General features: G+C 52.8%; 7 protein-coding genes across 7 annotated transcripts; 3 read left to right on the top strand and 4 right to left on the bottom strand.

The window, feature by feature from the left end:
- Positions 1-766: 766 nt before the first annotated feature.
- Positions 767-7,604, top strand: SMAC4_09048 (uncharacterized protein). Its single transcript, XM_066090885.1, has 2 exons — positions 767-2,705; positions 2,761-7,604. The coding sequence occupies exons 1-2, from the start codon at positions 1,422-1,424 to the stop codon at positions 7,303-7,305; spliced, it is 5,829 nt and encodes a 1,942-aa protein (XP_065946639.1). The 5' UTR covers positions 767-1,421; the 3' UTR covers positions 7,306-7,604.
- A 730-nt stretch (positions 7,605-8,334) lies between these two features.
- SMAC4_09049 (uncharacterized protein) lies at positions 8,335-9,243 on the bottom strand (the record flags this gene model as incomplete). The annotated part of the gene is made up of 1 exon (XM_066090886.1): positions 8,335-9,243. One exon carries the CDS (start codon positions 9,241-9,243, stop codon positions 8,335-8,337), a length of 909 nt encoding a protein of 302 aa, XP_065946640.1.
- Positions 9,244-9,773: 530 nt separating this feature from the next.
- On the top strand, positions 9,774-11,604 carry SMAC4_09050 (uncharacterized protein). The gene is made up of 2 exons (XM_003348966.2): positions 9,774-10,014; positions 10,217-11,604. Exons 1-2 carry the CDS (start codon positions 9,891-9,893, stop codon positions 11,410-11,412), a joined length of 1,320 nt encoding a protein of 439 aa, XP_003349014.1. The 5' UTR covers positions 9,774-9,890; the 3' UTR covers positions 11,413-11,604.
- Positions 11,605-11,986: 382 nt separating this feature from the next.
- On the bottom strand, positions 11,987-13,869 carry SMAC4_09051 (uncharacterized protein). Its single transcript, XM_003348967.2, has 2 exons — positions 13,126-13,869; positions 11,987-13,038 (listed from the first exon to the last, which is right to left on the bottom strand). Exons 1-2 carry the CDS (start codon positions 13,739-13,741, stop codon positions 12,338-12,340), a joined length of 1,317 nt encoding a protein of 438 aa, XP_003349015.1. The 5' UTR covers positions 13,742-13,869; the 3' UTR covers positions 11,987-12,337.
- Positions 13,870-13,985: 116 nt separating this feature from the next.
- Positions 13,986-16,413, top strand: SMAC4_09052 (uncharacterized protein; the record flags this gene model as incomplete). The annotated part of the gene is made up of 3 exons (XM_066090887.1): positions 13,986-14,269; positions 14,353-15,120; positions 15,208-16,413. 3 exons carry the CDS (start codon positions 13,986-13,988, stop codon positions 16,163-16,165), a joined length of 2,010 nt encoding a protein of 669 aa, XP_065946641.1. The 3' UTR covers positions 16,166-16,413.
- A 2,172-nt stretch (positions 16,414-18,585) lies between these two features.
- Positions 18,586-18,982, bottom strand: SMAC4_09053 (uncharacterized protein; the record flags this gene model as incomplete). The annotated part of the gene is made up of 1 exon (XM_003348969.2): positions 18,586-18,982. The coding sequence occupies one exon, from the start codon at positions 18,980-18,982 to the stop codon at positions 18,599-18,601; it is 384 nt and encodes a 127-aa protein (XP_003349017.2). The 3' UTR covers positions 18,586-18,598.
- A 1,549-nt stretch (positions 18,983-20,531) lies between these two features.
- On the bottom strand, positions 20,532-22,770 carry SMAC4_09054 (uncharacterized protein; the record flags this gene model as incomplete). Its single annotated transcript, XM_003348970.1, has 5 exons — positions 20,532-21,263; positions 21,333-21,527; positions 21,601-21,681; positions 21,750-21,875; positions 21,949-22,770. 5 exons carry the CDS (start codon positions 22,768-22,770, stop codon positions 20,532-20,534), a joined length of 1,956 nt encoding a protein of 651 aa, XP_003349018.1.
- Between the last annotated feature and the right edge of the window lie 112 nt (positions 22,771-22,882).

A 22,882-nucleotide genomic window follows, 5' to 3' on the forward strand; every position in this document is an offset into this window, starting at 1 on the left:
ACAATGGCATAAAGTCCTCATAAGAATAGATAGGAAGGATCACCTGACACGACTGCTGATAGCAGATCAATTCGGTAGAGCAACTTGGGACAGATAACTCTGCAATGTCTGTTCATGATGGTGTTGGTGTCAATCGTTGAAAAGCTTCATCTTCAAGTTGCCCGGAAGTGATATCGAAATGAATGGAGAAAAAGTCAAGCACAACTTGGCTTGCTCGGATTGCACTTGAAATGTTGACGCCATCAAGACGTGACTTTCAGAGGGCAAAACATTGAAACACAAGTTACAAGTTGGACGTGGATGGAGTCTGATGGATGCAAAAGATGTCATGGATCGCCGGTTTCCAAAATATCAAAAAAGACAACTGAAGAGACGGGACCCATCCATCTGAAGAATGGCTTCCATCGGATCCTCACAAAGGTTGTCGGCCGGCAAGAGCCGCAACAGCCAGCAAGACGAAAGACGGGACCAGCTGCCGAGCGATGCCCCTGCATTTCCGGCAGGCACAGATAAGAAGATAAGAGCGTACGTGTACAGAGGAAATGGAAGGGTCAAAGCTGGTCTGTGCTCGCGACAGCCATCAGGGTCTTGGTGGACCCACTCTCTTAATTGGAGGCATGCTGTCAACTTCCACACAGGCCGCCTGTTGCTGCTGAGTTGTCGCGGTGTTAGAGCCTCAATCTTGAAACGTGATTGGCCAAAGCACCACGACAACACTGGAGATTCAGAGGGGAAATCAACTGCCCCCGTCCAAACCGGCACCACCGCAGCAACTAGCAACACCGCCCGCCGACTCGGACCTTATTCAGGACACGGACTCCAGCTCCATCCCGTTCAAAGTCTTGGAGGTCGAGATTCGCGAAAAGAGAGAGATTGCACACCCAGCGATCCAGTACCGGGACCAGCATTGTCGTCCTACCGAGCAAGTCTGAAACTGGCGATCTCCATACTACTCGTTTCCTTCCATTGTTCCAGAAGGAGAGCCACCCTTACACTACACCACGACAGACAGACAGCGACAGTGTCCAAAAGTCTACCTACAAGCCGCCGTCGAATATCGAAAGCCAGGGCTGTCATTAACACTGCTGCACCCTGACGAAATACGGCAACCAACCGAGCCACGAAACCACTTGTCGCGATACCTACCACTTTACCTAATACGAAGCAGCTGAGGTGACGGATATTATACCCGAGCAAGCCACCGAACAAAGGGAGCTTACTTCTTTGCTATTCAGCTCCTGTTCCGTTTCGACACTCTACAACCTACAGCGCTACACGACTCAAGAAGAGGACACGACCGCTGACTGACAGCCAGCCTTCTTCCGCTTATACGATACTCCTCCTCGACAACAACCCCCCGTCAGATGTGCTGAAGCTCCACGACGCATGGCCATCTGTTCCGCCCTCGGCCACTCCCAACCATGAGTTCCCTCAAGTTCGTGACGTCCTCTTTAGACGTCATTGCCGCCAATGCCGGCAAGAATAAGGAGCTGGCTGAATTGGCGCAAAAGGCCCAGGAGGCCATCAAGACGAACGACCAGCAGCTCCCCGACCCCGAGGTCATCTTCGCCCCCTTGCGACTAGCCACCAAGTCCGGCACCATCCCCTTAACCACCACCGCCCTCGACTGCATCGGCAAGCTCATCTCCTCTACCTACTTCTCCGTCCCTTCCGGCCGGTCCGCGGCGGCGAGCGAGGATGGCCAACCACAGCAGCAATACCCACCCCTAATTGAAAGGGCCATCGATACCATCTGCGACTGCTTTCAGGGCGAGGCCACCTTGGTCGAGATCCAACTACAGATTGTCAAGTCCCTCTTGGCCGCCGTACTCAATGACAAGATTGTCGTTCACGGCGCCGGACTGCTCAAGGCGGTCCGCCAAGTCTACAACATCTTTCTCCTTTCCAGGAGTACGGCCAACCAGCAGGTCGCCCAAGGTACCCTCACACAGATGGTCGGAACCGTGTTTGAGAGAGTCAGCACACGTCTGCACATGAGGGAGGCCCGCGCCAACCTAAGCAAACTCAAGCCCAGCCAGAGCAGCTTCAACGTCAACGGATCATCCGACGGCCAGAATTCCACACAGGAGGAGGGCAATGGGGACCAAGACGAGAATACCCACCAAGACGCGCACGAGTCACAACCGCAACAAGGGGATGGCAACAACGAAGGCCCCAAGCTCACCCTCAAGGACCTCGAACACCGCAAGAGCTTCGACGATTCCAACCTAGGAGATGGCCCCACCATGGTCACCCGGCTACAGCCCAACAGGAAGCCTGCAAGATCCGTGTCGGAACAGAGCGTGCCCGAGAGTTCACAAGAGGACAGCCCAGAGTCACTAGACGCCGAGGACGAAGTATACATCCGCGACGCCTACCTCGTCTTCCGGTCTTTCTGCAACCTCTCGACCAAGATCCTGCCGCCCGATCAGCTGTATGACCTTCGCGGCCAGCCCATGCGCTCCAAGCTAATCTCCCTCCACTTGATCCATACCCTTCTCAACAACAACATTTCTGTTTTCACTTCGCCCTACTGTACCATCACCAACACCAAGAACAACGAGCCCACCAGCTTTTTGCAGGCCACAAAGTACTACCTGTGTTTGAGTATCACACGGAACGGGGCTAGCTCGGTCGATAGAGTATTTAATATTTGCTGTGAGATCTTTTGGCTTATGCTCAAGTACATGAGAGCGCCCTTCAAGGTTCGTGATGTGTTGTGCTCGGTATGAAGCCCGATTGATGCTAACACGATAACAGAAAGAGATTGAGGTCTTCTTGAACGAAATCTACCTAGCCCTCTTGGCAAGGAGGACAGCCCCCTTGTCCCAGAAGCTCGCCTTTGTCGGGATCCTCAAGAGGCTATGCGAGGACCCTCGCGCGTTGGTCGAGTTCTATCTTAATTATGATTGCGACAGAAATGTCGATAACATTTTCCAAAGGATTGTTGAGGACTTGTCCAAGTTTGCAACGTCTTCCACTACCGTTACGGCACTCCAAGAGCAACAGTACGAGGAGAACCACTCCAAATATGGGTCCGCTAGCGAGTGGCAGATGCGCAACGTTTTGCCGCCACCGCTTAACGTTGCCCTGATTGCTCAGAATACCGACACTGATGGGGATATTCCCAAGGACTATGTTCTGAAGAGGCAGGCTCTGGATTCACTTGTTGAGACGCTTAGGTCGCTTCTCAACTGGTCCCATCCAGGGCGTCCAGAGGTCATCACTTCGGGTACTGGCATTTCTGAGAGACGACCGTCAAGCGATGAGATTCGCGAGTCTATGGACCCCTCGGTCATGGGCGAGTCCATATCTCGCTTTGACACCCCGACGATGCCATCAACACCGCTGCTTGACGATGACCCCGATCAGTTGGAAAAGGAAAAGCAAAGGAAGACGGCTCTTGGCAATGCTATTCGCGTCTTCAACTACAAGCCCAAGAACGGCATCAAGCTGTTGTTGAAGGAAGGCTTCATCTCCAAAGATACCCCCGAGGCCATTGCCAAGTTCCTCATCAGTGAGGACAGGCTGGACAAGGCCCAAATTGGCGAGTACCTCGGTGAAGGTGATCAGAAGAACATCGACATCATGCACGCCTTCGTCGATACCATGGACTTCACCAAGAAGCGCTTCGTAGATGCCCTTCGCCAGTTCCTCCAGGCTTTCCGCTTGCCGGGTGAAGCCCAGAAGATCGATCGCTTCATGCTCAAGTTCGCCAACAGATACATGTTGGGTAATCCCAAGGCCTTTGCCAATGCCGACACACCCTACGTGCTTGCGTACTCCGTCATCATGTTGAACACAGATCTTCACAGCAGCAAGATTGTCAGGCGCATGACTAAGGAGGACTTCATCAAGAATAACCGCGGTATCAACGATAACGCCAACCTTCCGGACGAGTACCTCATCAGCATCTACGACGATATTCAGAATAACGAGATCGTTCTCAAGAGTGAGCGTGAAGCTGCGGCGGCGGCGGGAACTCTTCCGGCACAGTCCAGCGGTTTGGCTGCTGGCCTTGGCCAAGCCTTCTCCAACGTTGGTCGCGACTTGCAGAGGGAGGCGTATGCTCAGCAATCCGAGGAAATCGCCCTTCGCTCAGAGCAGCTCTTCAAGGATTTGTACCGGAGCCAAAGGAAGAACGCTCAGAAGATGGATGGCATCAAGTTCATCCCTGCTACTTCTTTCAAGCATGTATCGCCCATGTTTGATGTGACGTGGATGTCCTTCTTCTCTGCGTTGTCAAGCCAGATGCAAAAGACACATAACTTGGACGTGAACAAGCTGTGTCTGGAGGGTATGAAGCTTGCCACCAAGATTGCTTGCTTCTTCGACCTCAGCACTCCTAGAGAGGCCTTCATCTCGGCGCTCAAGAACACGGCCAATCTCAACAACCCTCAGGAGATCCAGGCTAAGAACGTCGAGGCGCTCAAGGTGATTCTCGAGCTTGGCCAGACAGAAGGCAACCTTCTCAAGGAGTCGTGGAAGGATGTTCTCCTGTGCATCAGCCAGCTTGATCGTCTACAGCTCATCTCCGGTGGTGTCGACGAGAGCGCCGTCCCCGACGTTTCCAAGGCTCGTTTCGTTCCGCCACCAAGAACCGATTCCACCGATTCCCGCAAGTCCATGGCCGCCAAGCGACACCGCCCACGGTCTAACACGGGTCCTCAGGGTGTCTCGATGGAAATTGCCCTCGAAAGTCGATCCGACGAGGTTATCAAGAGTGTCGACCGCATCTTCACTAACACCGCCCACCTCAGTGGCGAGGCCATCGTGCACTTTGCCCGTGCCTTGACCGAGGTCAGCTGGGATGAGATCAAGGTGTCGGGGTCGAACGACTCGCCGCGTACTTACAGTCTGCAGAAGATTGTCGAGATTTCATACTACAACATGACGCGTGTGAGGTTCGAGTGGACCAACATCTGGGATGTATTGGGTGAGCACTTTAACCGCGTCGGCTGCCACGTCAACGCAGCTATTGTATTCTTCGCTCTCGACTCGCTGCGTCAGTTGTCCATGCGCTTCATGGAGATTGAGGAGCTGGCCGGTTTCAAGTTCCAGAAGGATTTCCTCAAGCCGTTTGAGCACGTCATGTCCAACTCGAACAATATCACGGTCAAGGATATGATCTTGAGGTGTCTGATCCAGATGATCCAGGCCAAGGGTGACAAGATCCGTTCGGGCTGGAGAACCATGTTTGGTGTCTTTACTGTGGCGGCCAAGGACCAGTACGAGAGCATCGTCAACCTGGCTTACGAGAACGTGTTGCATGTGTACAAGACGCGGTTCGGCGTGGTCATCACCCAAGGCGCGTTCACCGATTTGATCGTCTGCTTGACAGAGTTTTCCAAGAACATGAAGTTCCAGAAGAAGAGCTTGCAGGCGATGGAGACGCTCAAGAGTATCATTCCCAAGATGCTCAAGACTCCCGAGTGCCCGCTGTCGCAAAAGCAGAACTCGGACGCGAATGTTGCCGAGATGGCTCTCAACAGTGCCACCAAGCCCGCTGGTCAACAGACGGGCACGTCGGTGGAGGAGGGATTCTGGTTCCCTGTTCTGTTCGCCTTCCATGACGTCCTCATGACTGGAGAGGATCTGGAGGTGCGGTCGAATGCCCTCAACTACTTCTTTGATGCCCTGCTCAAGTATGGAGCTACGTTCCCGCTTGGGTTCTGGGACATCTTGTGGAGGCAGCAGCTATACCCCATCTTCATGGTGTTGAGATCCAAGCCGGAAATGTCCAACGCCCTTAGCCACGAGGAGTTGTCGGTGTGGTTGTCTACTACCATGATCCAAGCCCTCCGCAACATGATCACCCTGTTCACGCACTACTTCAACCCATTGGAGTACATGCTCGACCGGTTCCTCGAGCTTCTTGCGCTCTGCATCTTGCAAGAGAATGATACCATCGCTCGTATCGGCAGCAACTGTCTGCAGACGCTCATTCTTCAGAATGTGGAGAAGTTCACCCACGAACACTGGCAAAAGATTGTCGACACCTTCTGCGAGTTATTTGACAAGACCACCGCCCACCAGCTCTTTAAAGCGGCCACCATCACAACTCCTTCATTGGTGTCAAGCGGCCTCGACTACTCCAGCCAACTCAGCCCCTCTGCCGACCACGCCGACGCCGACACCCGCTCTCTGAAGATCAACGGCGACAATGACGCCGCATCCGAAACCTCCTCCGTCCATCAAACGACCCTCACCAACGGCGGCAGCCCCGAAGTGGAAGACTCTCACTCCTCCGTACACAACCGCCTCACGGCTTCTACCGCTTTAAGCAGTCACCCACCCAACACCCCAGGTCTGGAAGAATTCAAGCCGTCCAACCCGCTGCAACAACAACCTGTCGTCGTCACCGCCGCCCGCCGCCGCTTCTTCAACCGCATCATCAGCCGCTGCGTCCTCCAGCTCCTCATGATCGAGACCGTGCAGGAATTATTCTCCAACGACTCCGTCTACAGCCACATCCCCTCTCCTCTGCTGCTCAAGCTCATGTCCCTGCTCAAGCGCTCCTACCTCTTCGCCAAGCGCTTCAACGCCGACAAGGATCTGCGCATGCGTTTGTGGCGCGAAGGGTTCATGAAACAACCCCCCAATTTACTTAAGCAGGAATCTGGCTCCGCAGCCGTTTATGTGTCTATTCTGTTTAGGATGTTCGCCGATACTTCACCCGAACGACTAGCTTCCAAAGCGGATGTCGAGCGCGCTTTGGTACCGCTGTGTTTGGACATCCTGAGAGTGTACGTGGGATTGGAAGAGGAGAGTCAGCATAGGAATATCCAGGCTTGGAGACCGGTTGTTGTGGAGGTGCTTAATGGGTTTGCGGGCGGCGTTAGCTCTCCTAATACCGAAAAAGGAGAGGGAAGGGGAGAAGGAAGCAGGACAACAGAAGGCAGGGGTTTCAGCGAGGAAGATTTCAAGAAACATCTAAAGGAGATGTATCCTGTTGTTATTGAACTGCTTGGGAAAGAGTTGGGGCAGGGGGAGAGGGAACTTAGACAGGCTTTGCTTGGGGTTTTGAGGAGAGTGGGAGAGGTGGGGTTGGGGATTGAGGGGTTGGTTAGTGGACATGTACACAATGTGAGGGGGCAACAGCAGGATGGGTTGAGTGTTAATGGTGGTGGGAATGGTGGGAATGGGGGGATGTATGGACATGGACAGGGACAGGGGCAGGGACATGATAGGAGGGAAAGTGTGATTAGTACCATGACTTTTGAAACTAGTTATACGGTTGGGGAACGGGAGAGGGAGAGGGAGAGGGAAGAAGACCAGGAGAGGGAGGAGGATATGGGGAGGTAGATGGCCTGGTAAATGGTCAAGTTTTCGGTCGGGTAGATGGACTGGACTTGGGAAGAAAGGGGTAGAGGGGAAGAAGATACCACTGAGGATAGTAGGTGCTACTTAATGGAAAGGATGGGATAGAGAAATCGGTATCATCCTGATTGCCCGTGGAAGGCTTGTTTCTTTTCGCAAGTTTTCCTAGTACAGCACAAGCAGTACTATACATTTCTTGTAGACCTTTTGTTACTTACACCATATATACCTCTACCGGTCTAGGTCTAGATCTGGTTTTCGCATATGAAGGAGAACTCTGTTCAATGTACATGTTTGTTCACCTGTACATGTGCTCCATGTTTTGTTGCCAAAAGAATCAATGTGCTACTTCGTGCTGCTATTTACGTTGGTTGCAGGATTATTGAAACATCACAATTTGAATTCCTACCCGAACCATTTCCAGATCTTTTATCTCACCCTAATTTTGGTTCTGACGGTATCCACACAGGGGCAGCTACCATATTGTCCAACGTCCAAGGGTACGGCACGATAGTGAGGAACCACGAGACCAGACAAGAATCAAATTGAGCACACCTACAAGGCAGGATGTTCAACATGCACACATAAGTCATGATGGTGCTGAAGAAAATGGTATCATGTTTATGCCTTGAGTCTGTCTACCTTGACTCCTCTCTCAATATCTCTACACCAATGGATAGATGCTCACCACCGCCGTCCGCCTAAGATCCATCCATCCATCCGACGATGTGCCTCTATCTACTCAATCAACCCTTGATATAGTAGAATGGGCAGCAGCCTCGGATATACCACCAATAATCCAGAGGTAGCAAGCCGTGATACAGCTCGGAGGAAGCAAGAAGTCGGTCGGAGACATTGAGCATCTCTTTTTGTCCTGGTAACTTTCTCTTCTCCTAATCTCTTGTCCCGTTCGTCCTGAATCAGGCTTTCTTTTTTGCTCATCTGGTCCACATCTTCCCCGCCCCCCCCCTCCCTTTGATCCCCAGGATCTTTCTTCCCCTAGACCTATCACTTCTAGTAGTAATCCCCACCACCGCCCTCATCCCCACCCTCATCACCATAATCGTCATCATCCTGATTCCCATCAAAGTACTGCTCAGCATTATAATCGTCGCCACTGTCCTCCTCAAAGTCGTCATCCTCCTCCGCAACCGGATTGCCGTCCTCATCCTCGTTATTCTTGACCCAATCATCCTCATCGTCATCCGTAAGAATGCCCGCCGCGTCCTCGCCGTCTTCGCCCTTCTTCTCCACCATCGCCAACAACTGCAGTGCTCGCTGGTAATTCGGCTCGCCTTCTTGCGGTCCTGCAGCACCGTCGGCACCGGGTTGCGGACCAAAGATGTCTTCGGCGGATTTATATTCTGCCGATGACAGCGCGATCGTCTTCGTTGTCGCATTGGCAGCACCAGCAAGCTTGCGCCGTTTCGACGCCCCCGGACCATCAACACCATCAAGCGTCGCATGCAGCTCCTTTGGAAAAAACTCTTTAGCAAAAGGCCGTGACGCCAGCTCCGGCAGCGTCCTTTCCTTCTGCTGGAACTTGTGGGAGTAACTCGGCACGCCATCCTCAAAAATATCGATGGTCGCTTTTGCCGAGCTCCCGAAGAGACTGGAGGAAGTGGTCGTGAGCTCCGTCGTCGCCCAGGTTCGGGATTGCGTGTACAGCGGCGAGTCGTGGTTTTGTTCGCGGAAGGATAAGAAAAAAGAGACTTGTCGGTCGTCTTTTTTTGTCAGGAGGGGCGCTTTGGGAACGTTGTAAGGGGGAAAGAGCTCCGAGGGTTTGCCGTCGAGTGCGATGGTTGGGTCCATTTGCCAGGGAACGCTGTTGGCGGCTACGGCGCGACGACCACCCCGTCCTCCGCCGAAGCCGCCCCCGCCACCGCGACCGCCGCGGCCGCCTCGTCCTCCTCGGCCGGACATTGTGATGTGGTTCTGGATGTGTGGTTGGAGATGTGGTTGGTGTTGGTGTTACTGTCGTGGGTGGCAGTAGATCGATCGACTCGGTCGCGGGAATTGGCTTGTTTGTCGAGGTTTTTAATCCTAATCGGTAGGATATATCGTCAAGTTAGTTTTGTCGTGGAAATGGTCAAGGGTGGTGACGATGATGTTATTGCAGAGTCATATGCCGAAGAGGAATGTCTAAGAAGGATCCAAATCCAAATTCCCAAATCGATAACGAACGAACGCGAATTAAACTGGAGTCACTTTTTTACAGGGCCCCAAGCGGGAGCAGGGATTTTGTTAGCGTGCATACCGTCAACGCTAAACCTGATCAGGGCCGAAGCTCAAGTCTTGGCGCTTTACCCCACCGTTCCGTGGTATCCACCGGCAGCTGTTTCCCCAACGCCCAGCGCCCGCCTGTTGCAGATCACTGAACTGCTGAACGGCCCCTCTGCTTCGCTGACCTTCCACTGTCAACTGTTCATGTTTGCCATCATCACCACACTCGCCGTCGCTAACTTCTACACGAAAATCCGAGACATATCGACGACGAAGATCAAGATAATCACGCGAGAATAACGAGTACCACGACGAGCAGCGCAACGAGTATCGAAAAGACAGACACCATGGACAACAACATCCCCGTCACAGGTCTCGATGACCTCACGGCGCACATGGACGCTCTAATCGCCAACCCTTCCACGCCGCTTAACGCCAAATTGTTTGATGATCTCGAGCTTCAGTTGACCGGTACGCTTCCTCTCCTCTGTTACCTCCAACTATATTCACCCGTCATGCTTCTCTCTTTGCCCGTTCTCCGGACTGGTTCATGCTCTACCTTCTTCCTCCACCTCCGCTACCCTTCCCTTCTCTTTCACCTCCAACGTTCTACTCCTTCGCCTCTCGCCTCCCCAAGACTTTCCCAATCAAAGCTAACAATCCCCCTCAACAGACTCCAACACCCCACCCCTCCTAACCACCCTCCTCCCCCGCCTCGTCCAAATCCTGCACACCACGCTCTCCGATCCAACGACGCCCGCCTCTCTAACCACCAAACTCCTGCGCCCACTTACTTTCAGCCAAATCACCTCCCTCGCGCCTCCCGAGTCCTTAATCCAGGCTCTCGAGTCCCCGTTTCCGGCCGCCAACATCCTCGCCATGACGATATTACACAAAGCCGCCTCTGCTTCTAGCGAAGTGGCGCAGTTGGCGGAGATGAAGGAGGTCGTCAAAGCGTTTGTTTGCACGTGGCTGGGAAGTTCAGAGGTGGGAGTGGGAGAAAAGGGTGGGAAGGTGATGGGGGATTTATTGGATGTTGATTGTGATCATGAACCTCCGGCGCGTACACAGCAGAGGAGGGGAGGGACGGGACATCCTTTAGATGCCGGGATGCCGACTTGGCATGACCTGGTTCTGCGAAAAGAAAAGGGGTCGGGAGCTTTGTGGAAGCGAGTATTTGACGATGAGGAGATTTATGGACTTGTGTTGAACTTGTTGGCGGGACGGCATGAAGATACGAATATCATCAACCCCTTGGATGAAGCGGAGAGGAAAGAGAAGGAGAGACAACTGACGCTGGCGCAGGGGAGGATATTGAGGATCTTGCCGAGGCTGGCGGCGTTGGATCTGGAGAAGGTTGTCAGGAGCGAGATCAATGCCCCTACACCCGGCTATTACGCGGCTGGCGCAGCGACGAACGGGCCTTCAACGAACAGACACGGCACACCCAAGCATAACGGCACATCCAACCGCCCAAACCAAAACGGCGACATCCTCATGAACGGAGTTGAAGAGGAGGAACAAGCACAGATGCCCCTACCACCACCACCAAAGACCGGCCAAGGCCTCCTCCACTTCGCCGCCCTCCGCATGGTCGACCGCAACGACATTCTCATGCACTTGTCACTGATCGACTTCTTCGAGGCTTTTGTCGGGTTGATGCGAGTCACCCCACCTTCCGAGTACAAGGTTGAGACTGTCAAGGAGATTTTGAGAGAGGCGTTGGTGGATAATAATGATAAGTTGCTGAGAGAGAGCTTGGAGAGTTTACCGGATAGGACGGTGGATGAGGAGAGGGAGGAGTTAAGGGGGTGGCTGAGGGAGGTGATGCCGCTAGTTGGGGAGGAGAGGGATGTTGTGATGAGGTAGGAAAGACCGTGTTTCGCGCGTCTGAGAAGAAGTGTATGATGACTAGGTGTTGGTTGTGGGATAGTTTGAGAGTTGATAATGGGCTGGTTGGTTGATTCTGGACTTGGTCAATGGACAGACAGGGAAAGGAAGCATTGGTGTCCGGTTACTACCTATCTACCCTACCTTATGGGTAATGAATGGGTTTGATAAACATTGCGTCAGAGGTCTTGATAATGGCTATTACAATTTCAAACATGAATCGAGCAGTACAGTACAGTACATATTCGAAACCTTTGCACACACACCGCACACGAGTACCTCTACCGTAGTACGCTCGGAGAGTCCAACTTGGGTGATGGATGTCTTGTGTTTCCTCGTGGTGTGGTGTGGTGTGTGACGTGTGGTGTGTGACATGCGGATGTTACGAAATCAAATTTTTTTTTTTTTTTTTTTTTTTTTTTTGGTTCTCTTAGACGATATCGCATGAAAATGGAATGTAGGAGGAGTTAGAATCGGAGAACTGCTCCAAGGTAGCTGAGTGATACTAGAAAAGGGGCTTATTCTACCTAGAGTATGTAGCTTCAGAAGGACCAGGGACACCGTGATGCCTCGAAACGACCCAGACGGGACGTGGCGCTGTGATAGATGAACGATGGAAGAAATAATGGAAGAACTACTGTAGTGCTTTCGTGTGATTGTGCTTGTGCTTGTAAGGCTGAGAGACTGGCTGACAGGCGCGGTGATCGAGCACTACTAACCTATCCGTGATAATATCGAGGGCCTACTAGTAAAGAAGTCTCATCATTTTCGTAACCGTTATCCCATCCATCCCACCGGCCAGCCATCCAGGCAATTCGGCCACACATAAGAGGTATCTCGATATCATACATTAACAGACAGAAAGAAAAAGCGCTTCCGCGAAAAGAGGGGATCACCAGCGTTACTACCACCTTCTTCCCCTTCCCCTACCACCCCTTCCACCACCACCACCACCGGCACCACCCATCTGGTCATAACCACCTCCACCATAACCGCCCTGTCCCTGATTACCACCAAACCCACCACCACCACCACCAAACTGCTGTCCCTGGCCACCGCCACCTTGTCCACCTGGACCTCCCGGACCACCACCAGGACCACCACCACCAAACATGCCTCCCATACCACCCATATCACCCGGACCACCACCGCCGCCCATGCCCATCTGGCCCATCTGGCCCATCTGGCCCGGATCCATGCCCTGCGCCGCCGCGCCCATCATCTGCTGCATCATGGCTTGCATATCAGGCGGCATATCTTGCATACCACCACCACCTGGACCACCAGGACCTCCACCCATGCCACCCATGCCACCAGCACCAGGACCAGGAACACCCGGTCCGCCGCCCATGCCAACACCAGGACCACCAGGACCACCGGGGCCGCCCATGCCGGGAGGCATCATGCCGCCCATCATCATCATGTTGGTCATCTCCTCCATCATCTTCTTGTTGTTAGCAGCGATGGCTTCGGCGTTGTACTCCCCACGAAGGGCCTCCTGCTTTTGGGCGTACAGGGCCCAGGTGAACTCGTCGAAGCCGTAGTTGAAGTAGTCGGACAGGTCGGTGCCGGGTTTGCGCCAGGGTTTGTCGTTTTCGGGGAGGTCTAAGGGTAGGTGAGGGGGTTAGTGGCAGGTCAGATGTGAGAGTGGAAGATAGGGGAGGAAGGGAAAAGAAAGGAAGAGAAGCGTACCTTCATCAATAACAACACCCGTAATCGGTTTGCCAACAGGTTTATAAACCGGAATGCCATCCACCTCGATCTTGCTCGTCCTAACAGGCGGCAGCTCTGCTCCACCACTGCCACCTTTACCACTACCGGCAGCAGCAGCAGCGCTTCCCTTCCTGTTATTCCTATCCTCACTTCCGTGTCCACCAATCTTGTTATTGGTGTTGCCATCCACCTTCTTGTTCACCGCAGAAACAGGCGCAGTCTTGACGCCATTCTCGTTCGCCGCCGCTCTCTGCGGAATGTTGCGGATCTCGCTGTAGCGACTCTGGACGGGAGGAGGAGGGGCAGAAGATCCGTCGTTTTTGCGCTCCGTGATGATGTCAATGTCCGAGTCGTCGTCGTCGTCATCGTCGTTGGAGTTGTCTTCGTCCATGGCGCCGCCGCCTTCCCCGTCATCTTCCTCTTCGCCTTCCTCGAGCTCGTCGTTGTCTGGTTTTGATGATGCTGTGGGCGCTGGGGCTGTTGTGTTGGTTGATACGGCAGCGGGGGTTGTGCTGGATTGGGTTGTGGTCGCAGCAGGAGCGGCCTGGGCAGGCTCGTCGGGAGCGTAGAAATCCTCGTCTTCGTCGATATCCATTGTGAAGTTTGAATGCGACCGTAGGTGTAGTGGTTTTATTGTTTGTCTGGTGTAAGTGGAAAGTTATGGTCGGTGCTCGCGAATGCTGTAATGGTAAGTAATGACAAGCTGAGGTTGGCTTGATGGATTAGATAATGCGGCGAAATGGTCTTGGCTTGTTTGCAGTTGGCACAATTGGGCAGGCGGTCAGGCGCGTGTTCCAGTGTAGTTGAAGCGCGACGTCAATTGGAGTTGAACACACAAAATGGTCTGTGCGTTTTGGGGAACTGAACTGAATCAATTGTCTACCCGGTACTTGTGTCTTGTGCCTTGCAGCAGCCAAAGCAGCCGCATCAATCTTCAAAAGTTCAACCCGCGCGTCAGGCATCTCCACATTTTCACAACGACACGGAATTCACAAGTCGCGTATCCCTTGCATATCCATAAATTACAGTTTCCAATATTTACACTTCTTGGTATCAACATGTTTCGTTCAGCAAGTGGTCCCGCTGGGCTAAGCATCAATACGGGCACTGCCAATAGTCTATTGTATGTCATCATTTTCCATCTCAGTCTGGTTACTGTTTACAATTCCAAAAGGTACTTTTCCTAACAGCTCCCCCGTACAATAGTGGAAGCAACACGCCCGCACAGTCCACCGGCACCGGCTTTGGCACAGCAACCGCACAGCAGCAGCAGCAGCAACCGCAAAACACGGGATCCTTGTTTGGAGCCCCGACTCCAGCCAGTGGAGGTTTGTTTGGAGGAGGAACAACAACTTCGCAACAACAACAACAACAACAAACCCCAAACCTCTTTGGCCAGCCCGCGCAACAACAACCACAACAGCAACAGGCATTCGGCGGCGGAGGAATATTCGGACAACCACAGCAACAGGCGCAACAACAACAGACGGGTGGCACATTCGGACAGCCTCAACAGCAACAGCCGAGTGGGGGAATCTTTGGTCAACCGGCGCAACAACAGCAACAACAAGCACAACAGCAACAGCAGATGTCTCTTTTCGGAGGAGGAACCACCACGACCCCCGCCGCGACGGGCGGTGGCGGCCTTTTCGGCGGCGGCGCAACCACACAGCAACAACCGGCGCAGAACACCGGCACTAGCTTGTTCGGAGGCGGCGCTGCTCAACCAGCTCAGCAGCAGACGACTGGCACATCGCTCTTTGGCACCGCCCAGCCAGCTCAGCAACAAAACACCGGCACCACTAGTCTGTTCGGCCAGCCTCAGCAACAGCAGCAACAGCAGCAACAGCAGCAGCCGGCGCAACAGCAGCCGGCGCAACAGCAGCAGACCGCATCTCTGTTCGGCGGCACAGGCGGCGCCTTTCTCTTTGGCACCACCAAGCCCGCGACGACTACACTCGGCGGCACCAGCTTGTACGTCTCCCCATTCATTTGCTGCGCCATTCCCCAACCCAAATTCATGGACCCCAAACATAATACTAACATCTTCTCCTTTCCCAGCGGCACGACCCAACCATCCACCACCAGCACCCAACAGCAGCCTACTTCCACAGGCCTCAGCCTGTCCATGGGCCAAAACACCACCACTCAACAGCAACAATCCGCCGGCTCCAAAATTGACCTCGCCGCCCTGCGCTCCACCACGCGCTTCTCCGACCTCACCGACTCTCTCCAAGCGCAACTAACCCAAATCGACGACTCCATCCAAAAGTGCATCTCGGACTGCTCCGCCATCAACGCCTTTCTTCCCGGCCACGAATCGCAGCTCTCTTCGATTCCCGTAGACGTCTCCTTCGTCTCTCGCAAGTCCGAAGGCGCAGCCGGCGCTCTAAACAGTGACGTCCTAGCCATCGCCTCTCTCAAAGAAACCGTCAAGAAGGACGCTGCGAACGCCAAGCTCAGTTTCAAGAGCATCGACCAGCTGCGGCTGCCGGGGGGGTATTGGCAGGCTGGTCTTTGGTCTTCTTCTGCGGCTGGTGGTGCTTCGCGGTCTGGTGCGGGACAACAGCAGGGTGATAACAGCGGGACCCCGAAAACGAGCGCAACCAAGTCCAGCACCGGCCAAAAGACGGGCCAGCAAGAAGATGAAGAAGCCGAAGCGGAGTCCAACCAGGATCTGCTCGGCTATTTTTCCAAGACAGCAGACGAGATGGACGAGATGATGAAGAGGTTTGAGCGCAACCTGGGCGAGATCGAGGTGCATTTGCATGGAGTGCAGGGCAATGTTTTGGAGCAGTTGCAGAGGGCTGCTTTTGGGCAGCAGAAGCAGCTGGCTCAAGGTGGTGGTCAGGACAGTGCGATGAATGGAGATGGCCAGGTTGATCACAGGGTCGTGGAGCTGGCGGGCGTGTTGAGGGACTTTGAGGAGAGCATTCTCAAGGTTGCTGGGGTTGTGGGAGGTGTGAAGGAGGGCATTACGGAGTTGCAGTTGAGGGATTTTATGGGTCATGGTTCTTAGATTGGCTGTTGTTGACTAGGAGAAATAGGGCGGATGAGAGAGGAGGGTTGGAAGGGGTGTGTGTATGTTTGTTTGGTTGCTGTACAAAAAGTAAAATCACTTGATCAGTCAGTATAGTATGCTCGAGGAGGGAGGGGACATGGTGTCAATTCCCGCCGAGGGACATCATGGTATGGATTCCATTCCATTGCTAGCAGCTGGACATTATGCTGGATTAGTCCTATCACAATTTATAGCGCTTTCACTAGTTGGGTTGCTTGGTAACCCCTTACTCGTCGTCATACTCGTGAGCCGCGATGGTGTTGTTTTTGTGGGGTATAACATGCTGGGTCAACAAACCCGGAAGAGCATCAATCGGACATGGCTTCTAAATGGCACCTATGTTGGGGAAAGGAAAGGGGTACCGTAGTAGGTGGCCGTGTGTTCTATTCTATTCTATTCTTTATCCAAAGTTTCCTGTCCATGTCATTTTCTTTCCCACCTCTAGGTACTTATGCTCGTCAAGAGCTCACATAGGTACAGCTAGAGGGTACCTTAACCTCGCTATCTACCTAGGTAACCACCCAACGCGTACCTACATACGTGTTTACTTCCCAGTGTGGATTCCAGTTCTATTCCACGCAACGCCCCAATACCTAAGGTAGGTAGATACGCTTCATTGCAGTTTTTGCTTGCTGTCCCAACCCACAAAAGTTGGGACACCCGTCTTCACATTCCCACTTTACCTTAGGTGCCCAAGGTAGGTATTCACTTCTCCCAAAGTCCCAAAAAGCCAACAGCAAACGCATCAGTCTCCTCCTCGACGGTACATACAGACTACAGAGGGGTGACTGAGCATCCCCATGGACGTCGTTTGAGCGACTTGAACGTATAGAGGTATAGAGATATACAGCTAGGCTGGCTCGTAATGCTCCTGTCAGCAGTCCGTTTCGGCAATGTCGACAAAATGCTTTCCGTCCCCAGTCCCTCCCAGCTACCTACACAATGGGTTACAAAGACACCAGCACCCGCGTTGGCAGACAGACATAAAATGGGCAAACTCGGCAGCTACCTCTCGGTACGGAGCGGGAAATCTGGTAAGTAGGTACCTCTACCCTCCAGTTGCAAATGTCAAACATATGGACTTTGGCCGTTGCCGAAACGTTTCTCCCTAGTAGTGGTAGGTAGGGGGCATCGTGGACACGGCGCCGATCGATCGTCCTGTAACCAGATACGTCGACCTCCAGTCCCTTCAGGTTAGGTCTCATGGGAGTAAGCGGCCGTGAATGGGGTGCCCACATGCTCGTTATCAATGTGGATCTAAATAGTGTAAGGTCAGCTTCGAACCAGCTCACATGTACGGAGTACGGTAGCTTTCTAATTCATGTTGGACATCACGGCTATATCCCAGCTTGGTGCAAGCTTGCTGAGCTTAGACATATGTCTAGCCCGCTGCACTTGCAGGTGAACTTCCTCCTTTCCTAGGTAGCGCGTATGGCGACGGCCACGAAGACGAGCAGCCAGGATCAGTGCTGCTAACTTGAGGATGTCCTAACTCGTTCGCGCATTGCTGGACAGCTGGAGTTGCTGACATCCATTTTGGTGATGGCTTGGTCGCGCTTGGTGGGGTTTCATCCATCACCAGGGTCTGGTGCTCCTATGCTATGCTAATGCACCACTGATGGTACGGTGGGCTGGCTTGCGGCTTTAACAACTTTCTTGTAACGAGATGTCGTATTTGTAGCTGTTTTGTGTTGGTTCCCTTCGTATCTTGGGTTCTGGTCGCTTTGCAGTTCTAGTCATATATCTAGGGATCGTTCAACCGGTGGAATTGGGCTCGGAGGCCCATAATCGAGTAGAAGCCCCGTAGGTAAGGGGACCGAGTGTGCAGGTGATTGTGAATTGGTGTTGTCAATAGGGAGCAACGTCCATGTCGTGTGATGGATGTATCGGGTTTCGTGGGTACGACCCTGTGCTCGTTGCCGGTGCCTTGCTTCTTCTCTCCTTTTTTTGGCCATCACCATTGCTTCAACCATGTCTTCTGGCTCGCTCCGAGTCTCGTCGAAGATTTGCTGCACGAGCTGCCCCCATTGCTGAAATGTCTTGGGAATATTGACGCTTCTATGGCGTGGTGCCATCCTCCATGCTTGCTTGAGCGCCGCAGGTGTTATGGTCTGGTGATGATCTCGCGGTCGTTATGCTGATGATGATGATGATGGCGATTGAGTCGTCTGACTATCGGAGTTTATCGTGGTAGCTATTATAAAGATCTATAGAGCCCGCAGGGCATGAAGGTGAAGTTGCTGTTTTGTCCCAATCGTAAAGAGTTGAAATCGGTATCAGCGGTATTGTAACTGACCGACTACTACAGGGGAGCACGTAGCTGGCATGGAACATGACACAATATGCCTTCTCGACTTAGTGCCCACATCGACAGAGATCTAAGAGGGGGCTTCAGGAGCTATGTCTACCCCTTTGATCCACATTGTCGATCGCCTCATGAAGTACCTTGCATTTGTAAAAGAAATGGCAATACCGGTAGACCTCCTTTGCGAAATCGAACCCTGCAAGTATCCTGTCGTCCGAGAGTTGCGGGTTGTCCAACGGATCCTGGACCATTTCGACAATCGCTTCCAGTGACCGCCGGTGGTGATCGAGCTCACGAAAGGAGGAACGGATCAGTTGGTCGTGAACCAGGCTACTAAAGTTATGATAGATGCTGTCGATGATCTTCCAGCACTTTTGCCTGTCCTGGAGCGTCAACTCGTCCCTCTCCATGAATTGTTTGAGCATGAGCAGGCCGATGTGGAAGAACGGTCTGTCGGGAGGCGTGGACATGTTGATTGATTTGTGGATGGGTTTGTGTAGAAGTGTGGTATGAAGCTGAAGAAGCAAAGGCCAGAGGGATCCTGAAAGACATGAACAGTTGTTGGTGATTGAGAGGATCTAGAAGCAGTAGTGGGAATGAAGAGTCTTATATGCCACTAACCCGGAAGAATGGAAGTCCGACCCTCTCTGACTCTGAGGTATGACTGCCTCACAAGATCGCCTAGGCGGGCAAACAGTAAACACTCGAAGCATGTGAGTAATACAAGTGGAACAGCTAAGCCCAGAGGATGATTCGGCCATGGTCAAGGACACAAGTGCTCATAAACTCATATCAGACAGAGTTGGGCTCACAGTGGCTGACTGGTTGCCTCCGGAAGCGGTCATGGACTGACTGGCGATACAGACTGAACAGATACAGCAGCAGCAGTAAGACGATGGATTCTGAAGATACCTCCTAGTCATTCTAAGGTATGCCTTATGATCAGCACTCAAGATGTACTCACGAGTATGACTTCAACCAACTGACAGTCTGACACACACGAAAAGCAAGCGGAACAACAGAGTTATGAGTAACGTGTTTTCTCTCTAATGGGTTCTCTCTGTAAAGTACTACCATGGACGCATACCTCACACTTCTCAACGAAAAGTAACCTAGAGGTAAGGTATGACCACCTCTTGGGAGAACGCATGACTATTCCCCATTCCACCGAGTTACTCTCCCAAGTTCCGGATGCTTTCAAAGACATCCTTGGCCTCTGGATACCTAGGTATGTATCTCTTCACGGTGTAGGTGATAGTCTCGTCCTCAACCTGGGCAGCTGCGCAGGCGTGCGCATCATCAAAGCCCCTCCTCCTGATAGGAGGTCCCATTATTTGACCCATGGGAGGCAGGCCCAGCTTCATCTTAGTGAAGCACCCCTCGAAAGTAAGGTACCTAGGCGCTTGAGTCATATGAAACCCAATATCATGGCCAAATGACCACCTGTGACCTCCATTTCTCAGGAACCCTTTACCGTCCATCCCTCCATGCTAAGTTATCGTCGGGACTCGTATATACGTTTTACGAACCGCTCGTACTCAAACACTTCCAACAATCCGCAGTGCTGTACTTGTAAAGCTGCCCCTTCTCCGACGAACAATGGCATGCTTCTGGGCAGAAGCAGCCAGGATGCGTTCGTCGTGTTGCGCAGGGGCAGCTCTTCATCCTCTCTACCTTCGCCTCTCTGCCATACGCCCCTGTCCTCATGTACTTCAAAGTTCAGATGGTCATTAACTCATACCTGAGGTTCCCGTCATCATCTACGGTTGTAGTGAAAATCGTTGACTAACTCTTCGATGTTTTGGTATGGCACTCGGTTAGCCGGAACGGCATTTTGGGAGCTCGGGGTCTGACCGGAGGGCACGGTGGGAGTACCGGCCATATGATTGCTCTGCAGAAGATTGGCCCGAGAACTGAAGGCCATGCTGTCAGGTACACCGAAAGTTCGAGGACGCTCCATCACACCCCATCTTGCGCTAGGTTGTGGAGCGGCTGAGGCTGGTAGGTTTCGAAGGGAAATTACATGCCTGTCTGCAGACAAGGATCGATGGCAGCTGAAGGTATTGAGGACATGGCAGCGTTGACATTATAATCAAGCAGATCAAAATAGTCCTGATCCGGAGGACTATCAGCTTCAGAAGCCCAATTTCTGGACGGCACTAGGTTGCTGTCGAATCCAGAAACATTGCTCGGCACAGCAGCATCAGCGGGCATTGAGCCGAATGTTGTGAACGGCTGCTGGTTGTAAGGTGCGGTAGAGGTGTTGCCGGACGCGGAACCATTGCTCATAAGACCATTGTCGGGTATTGGCGCGAATGCCGGAAAGGAACAGTTGTGAGACTGAGGATTGAGTGATGGCTCGGCAGTGTTGTTTCCGACAGCCATTGGGATGCTTGTGGTCCGCAAGCTTCGTCCATGTCGCATCTGAAAATCATCCGAAGGCCTATTGAGCAACATGGAATTGGTGTTGTCCATAGGGGCGGCCCAACTGTCGGCCGCGCCGGGCAGATTTTCGCGGACGTCAAAGGAAGAAGGCTGTCCATGTCCCGCAACACTCTGAGCCGTCTGGCCTTCCGTACCTAGCCATTCTCCTTGATCCTGTCCCACTCCTTGAGGGAAAGATGCGGCTCCGCGCCTTCTTTTCGTGGGTCTTTCGAGGGCGAGGTCATTAAGCTCGGCTTGGTCGAGGTTGGCATCATCTGCAGGCTCGTAGGAAACCGGGGGCTGTTGCACGGTAACTGGCTCGGTGGTCTGAATAACCGGGCGGGGGCTCAATCTACCTGAATGCTCCTATGCATCGGCAGTGATAGATGAGCCTACCGCCTGAATTTGGCTCGTGCCTTGTTGTGTCGCGGGCGCGGAGGGATTGGGGGCACGGCGTTGGCGAGTTGCACGAGTCACCGGTGCCTTTCTCTTCACAGGCCTTTCTTTCTTGGGCTGTTTTTTGAGGACCCTCTTGCCCTCTACAATCTCCGAATCACGAATGGCGTTCGTTACCGCGTTTGTCACCTTGGTCTGGAAGTTGAGAAACATTAGTAAGGTACCTGATCATGGTAGCATGCCTTCTTTATGCCAGAGAGTATCTTACCGAAAGCTCTTGGGTTGGATGAGCCGCAAAGCGCGTAAGGGGATGGACTTGAGTGACGTTCACGATTGACGCCTTGGACCGCTAGAATGACAACGCCGATTAGTAAACGTCGATCGGTACTAGACATAGGAATTCAAGCTTTGACCTACCGTGACTAGGTTTGTTACACCTTGAATCAGCTCTGGAAAGGTCTTGTATCTTCCGGCTTTAACGCCAGACTCGTTGCTGTAGATCATAGTGTCCGGTCTGCCAACTTTCTGCTTCACCGCTCCGTCCTACGGAAAGGTTAATACGTCTACACTCCTTCCACGACGGCAATCCATGCCATAGGCGCGCGCAGAAACTTACATAGAGCTCCCAACTCATGACGTACAGGGAGAGATCTGACATGTCCCTGGCCCGTTGTGCCTGGGGGTGGATCTTCTTCTCTTGGTCGTCGGCTTTCTTGGCGTCAGGATTACCCTCTGCCTTGTTGTCGTCACCATCAGGTTGGTCGTTGTTGTTACTACCACCTTCGGTCTTTTTGTTGGCCTTTTCTGCCTTTTTCTGCATGATCAGGTTTTCTACCATGTCATCAGGCTCTCTGTGCATGCCATCAAAGATCTTGTCGGCATGCACATTTGCCTCCTCGAAGGTCTTTGGGATGTCGTGTGGAGGGGGGTTGACGGGCTGATTGTTACGGATCCGGGCCCAGTGAAGGAGTGCGAGCTTGTCACTCCAGGACTTAACCAGTCTCGTCGGAAGGGGAGTGCGGTTAGCGCTTTCGTCGGTATCGTTTGATTGACGATTCTCCCTTTCAGGAACAGTGAGATATTGGTCGAGAACCGTGAGAAACGTTTTGGATTGCCCAAGCTTGGCGACTCCCTGGTTGAGCATGTCGAGGTTCTGGAGAAAAGAACACCAGGTCTGCACTTCCTGTGCAAGGTTGACTCCTGTAAGGAGAGGGTTGTTCGAAAGTTGCGGGTTTGACAGTGGATTTTGGACGACTTGTTTGATCGCTCCAAGAGATCGCGTGTTTCCGTCGTTGTCGACTAGATTGTCGAAGATCTTGTCGAAAAACCTCCAGAGCACTACCTTATCTTCGGGTGTTAGATCGTCCCTTTTCATGAATCTAGTGAGGTCAAAAGGGCCGATGGGGCCAAAGCCCGGTCCGCCAGCAGGCTGTGACATGTCGAAAGGGTTGTCTGCAGTGATCGATAGCTCTATACAAAATTCATGAATCAGTATCCTAGCCCAGATGACAGAGCTCGAAACATTTGCGACAAGCTTGAAGAGAGTTTCA

This window comes from Sordaria macrospora, chromosome 3 (assembly GCF_033870435.1).
Source record: "Sordaria macrospora chromosome 3, complete sequence".
Lineage (NCBI taxonomy): Eukaryota > Fungi > Ascomycota > Sordariomycetes > Sordariales > Sordariaceae > Sordaria > Sordaria macrospora.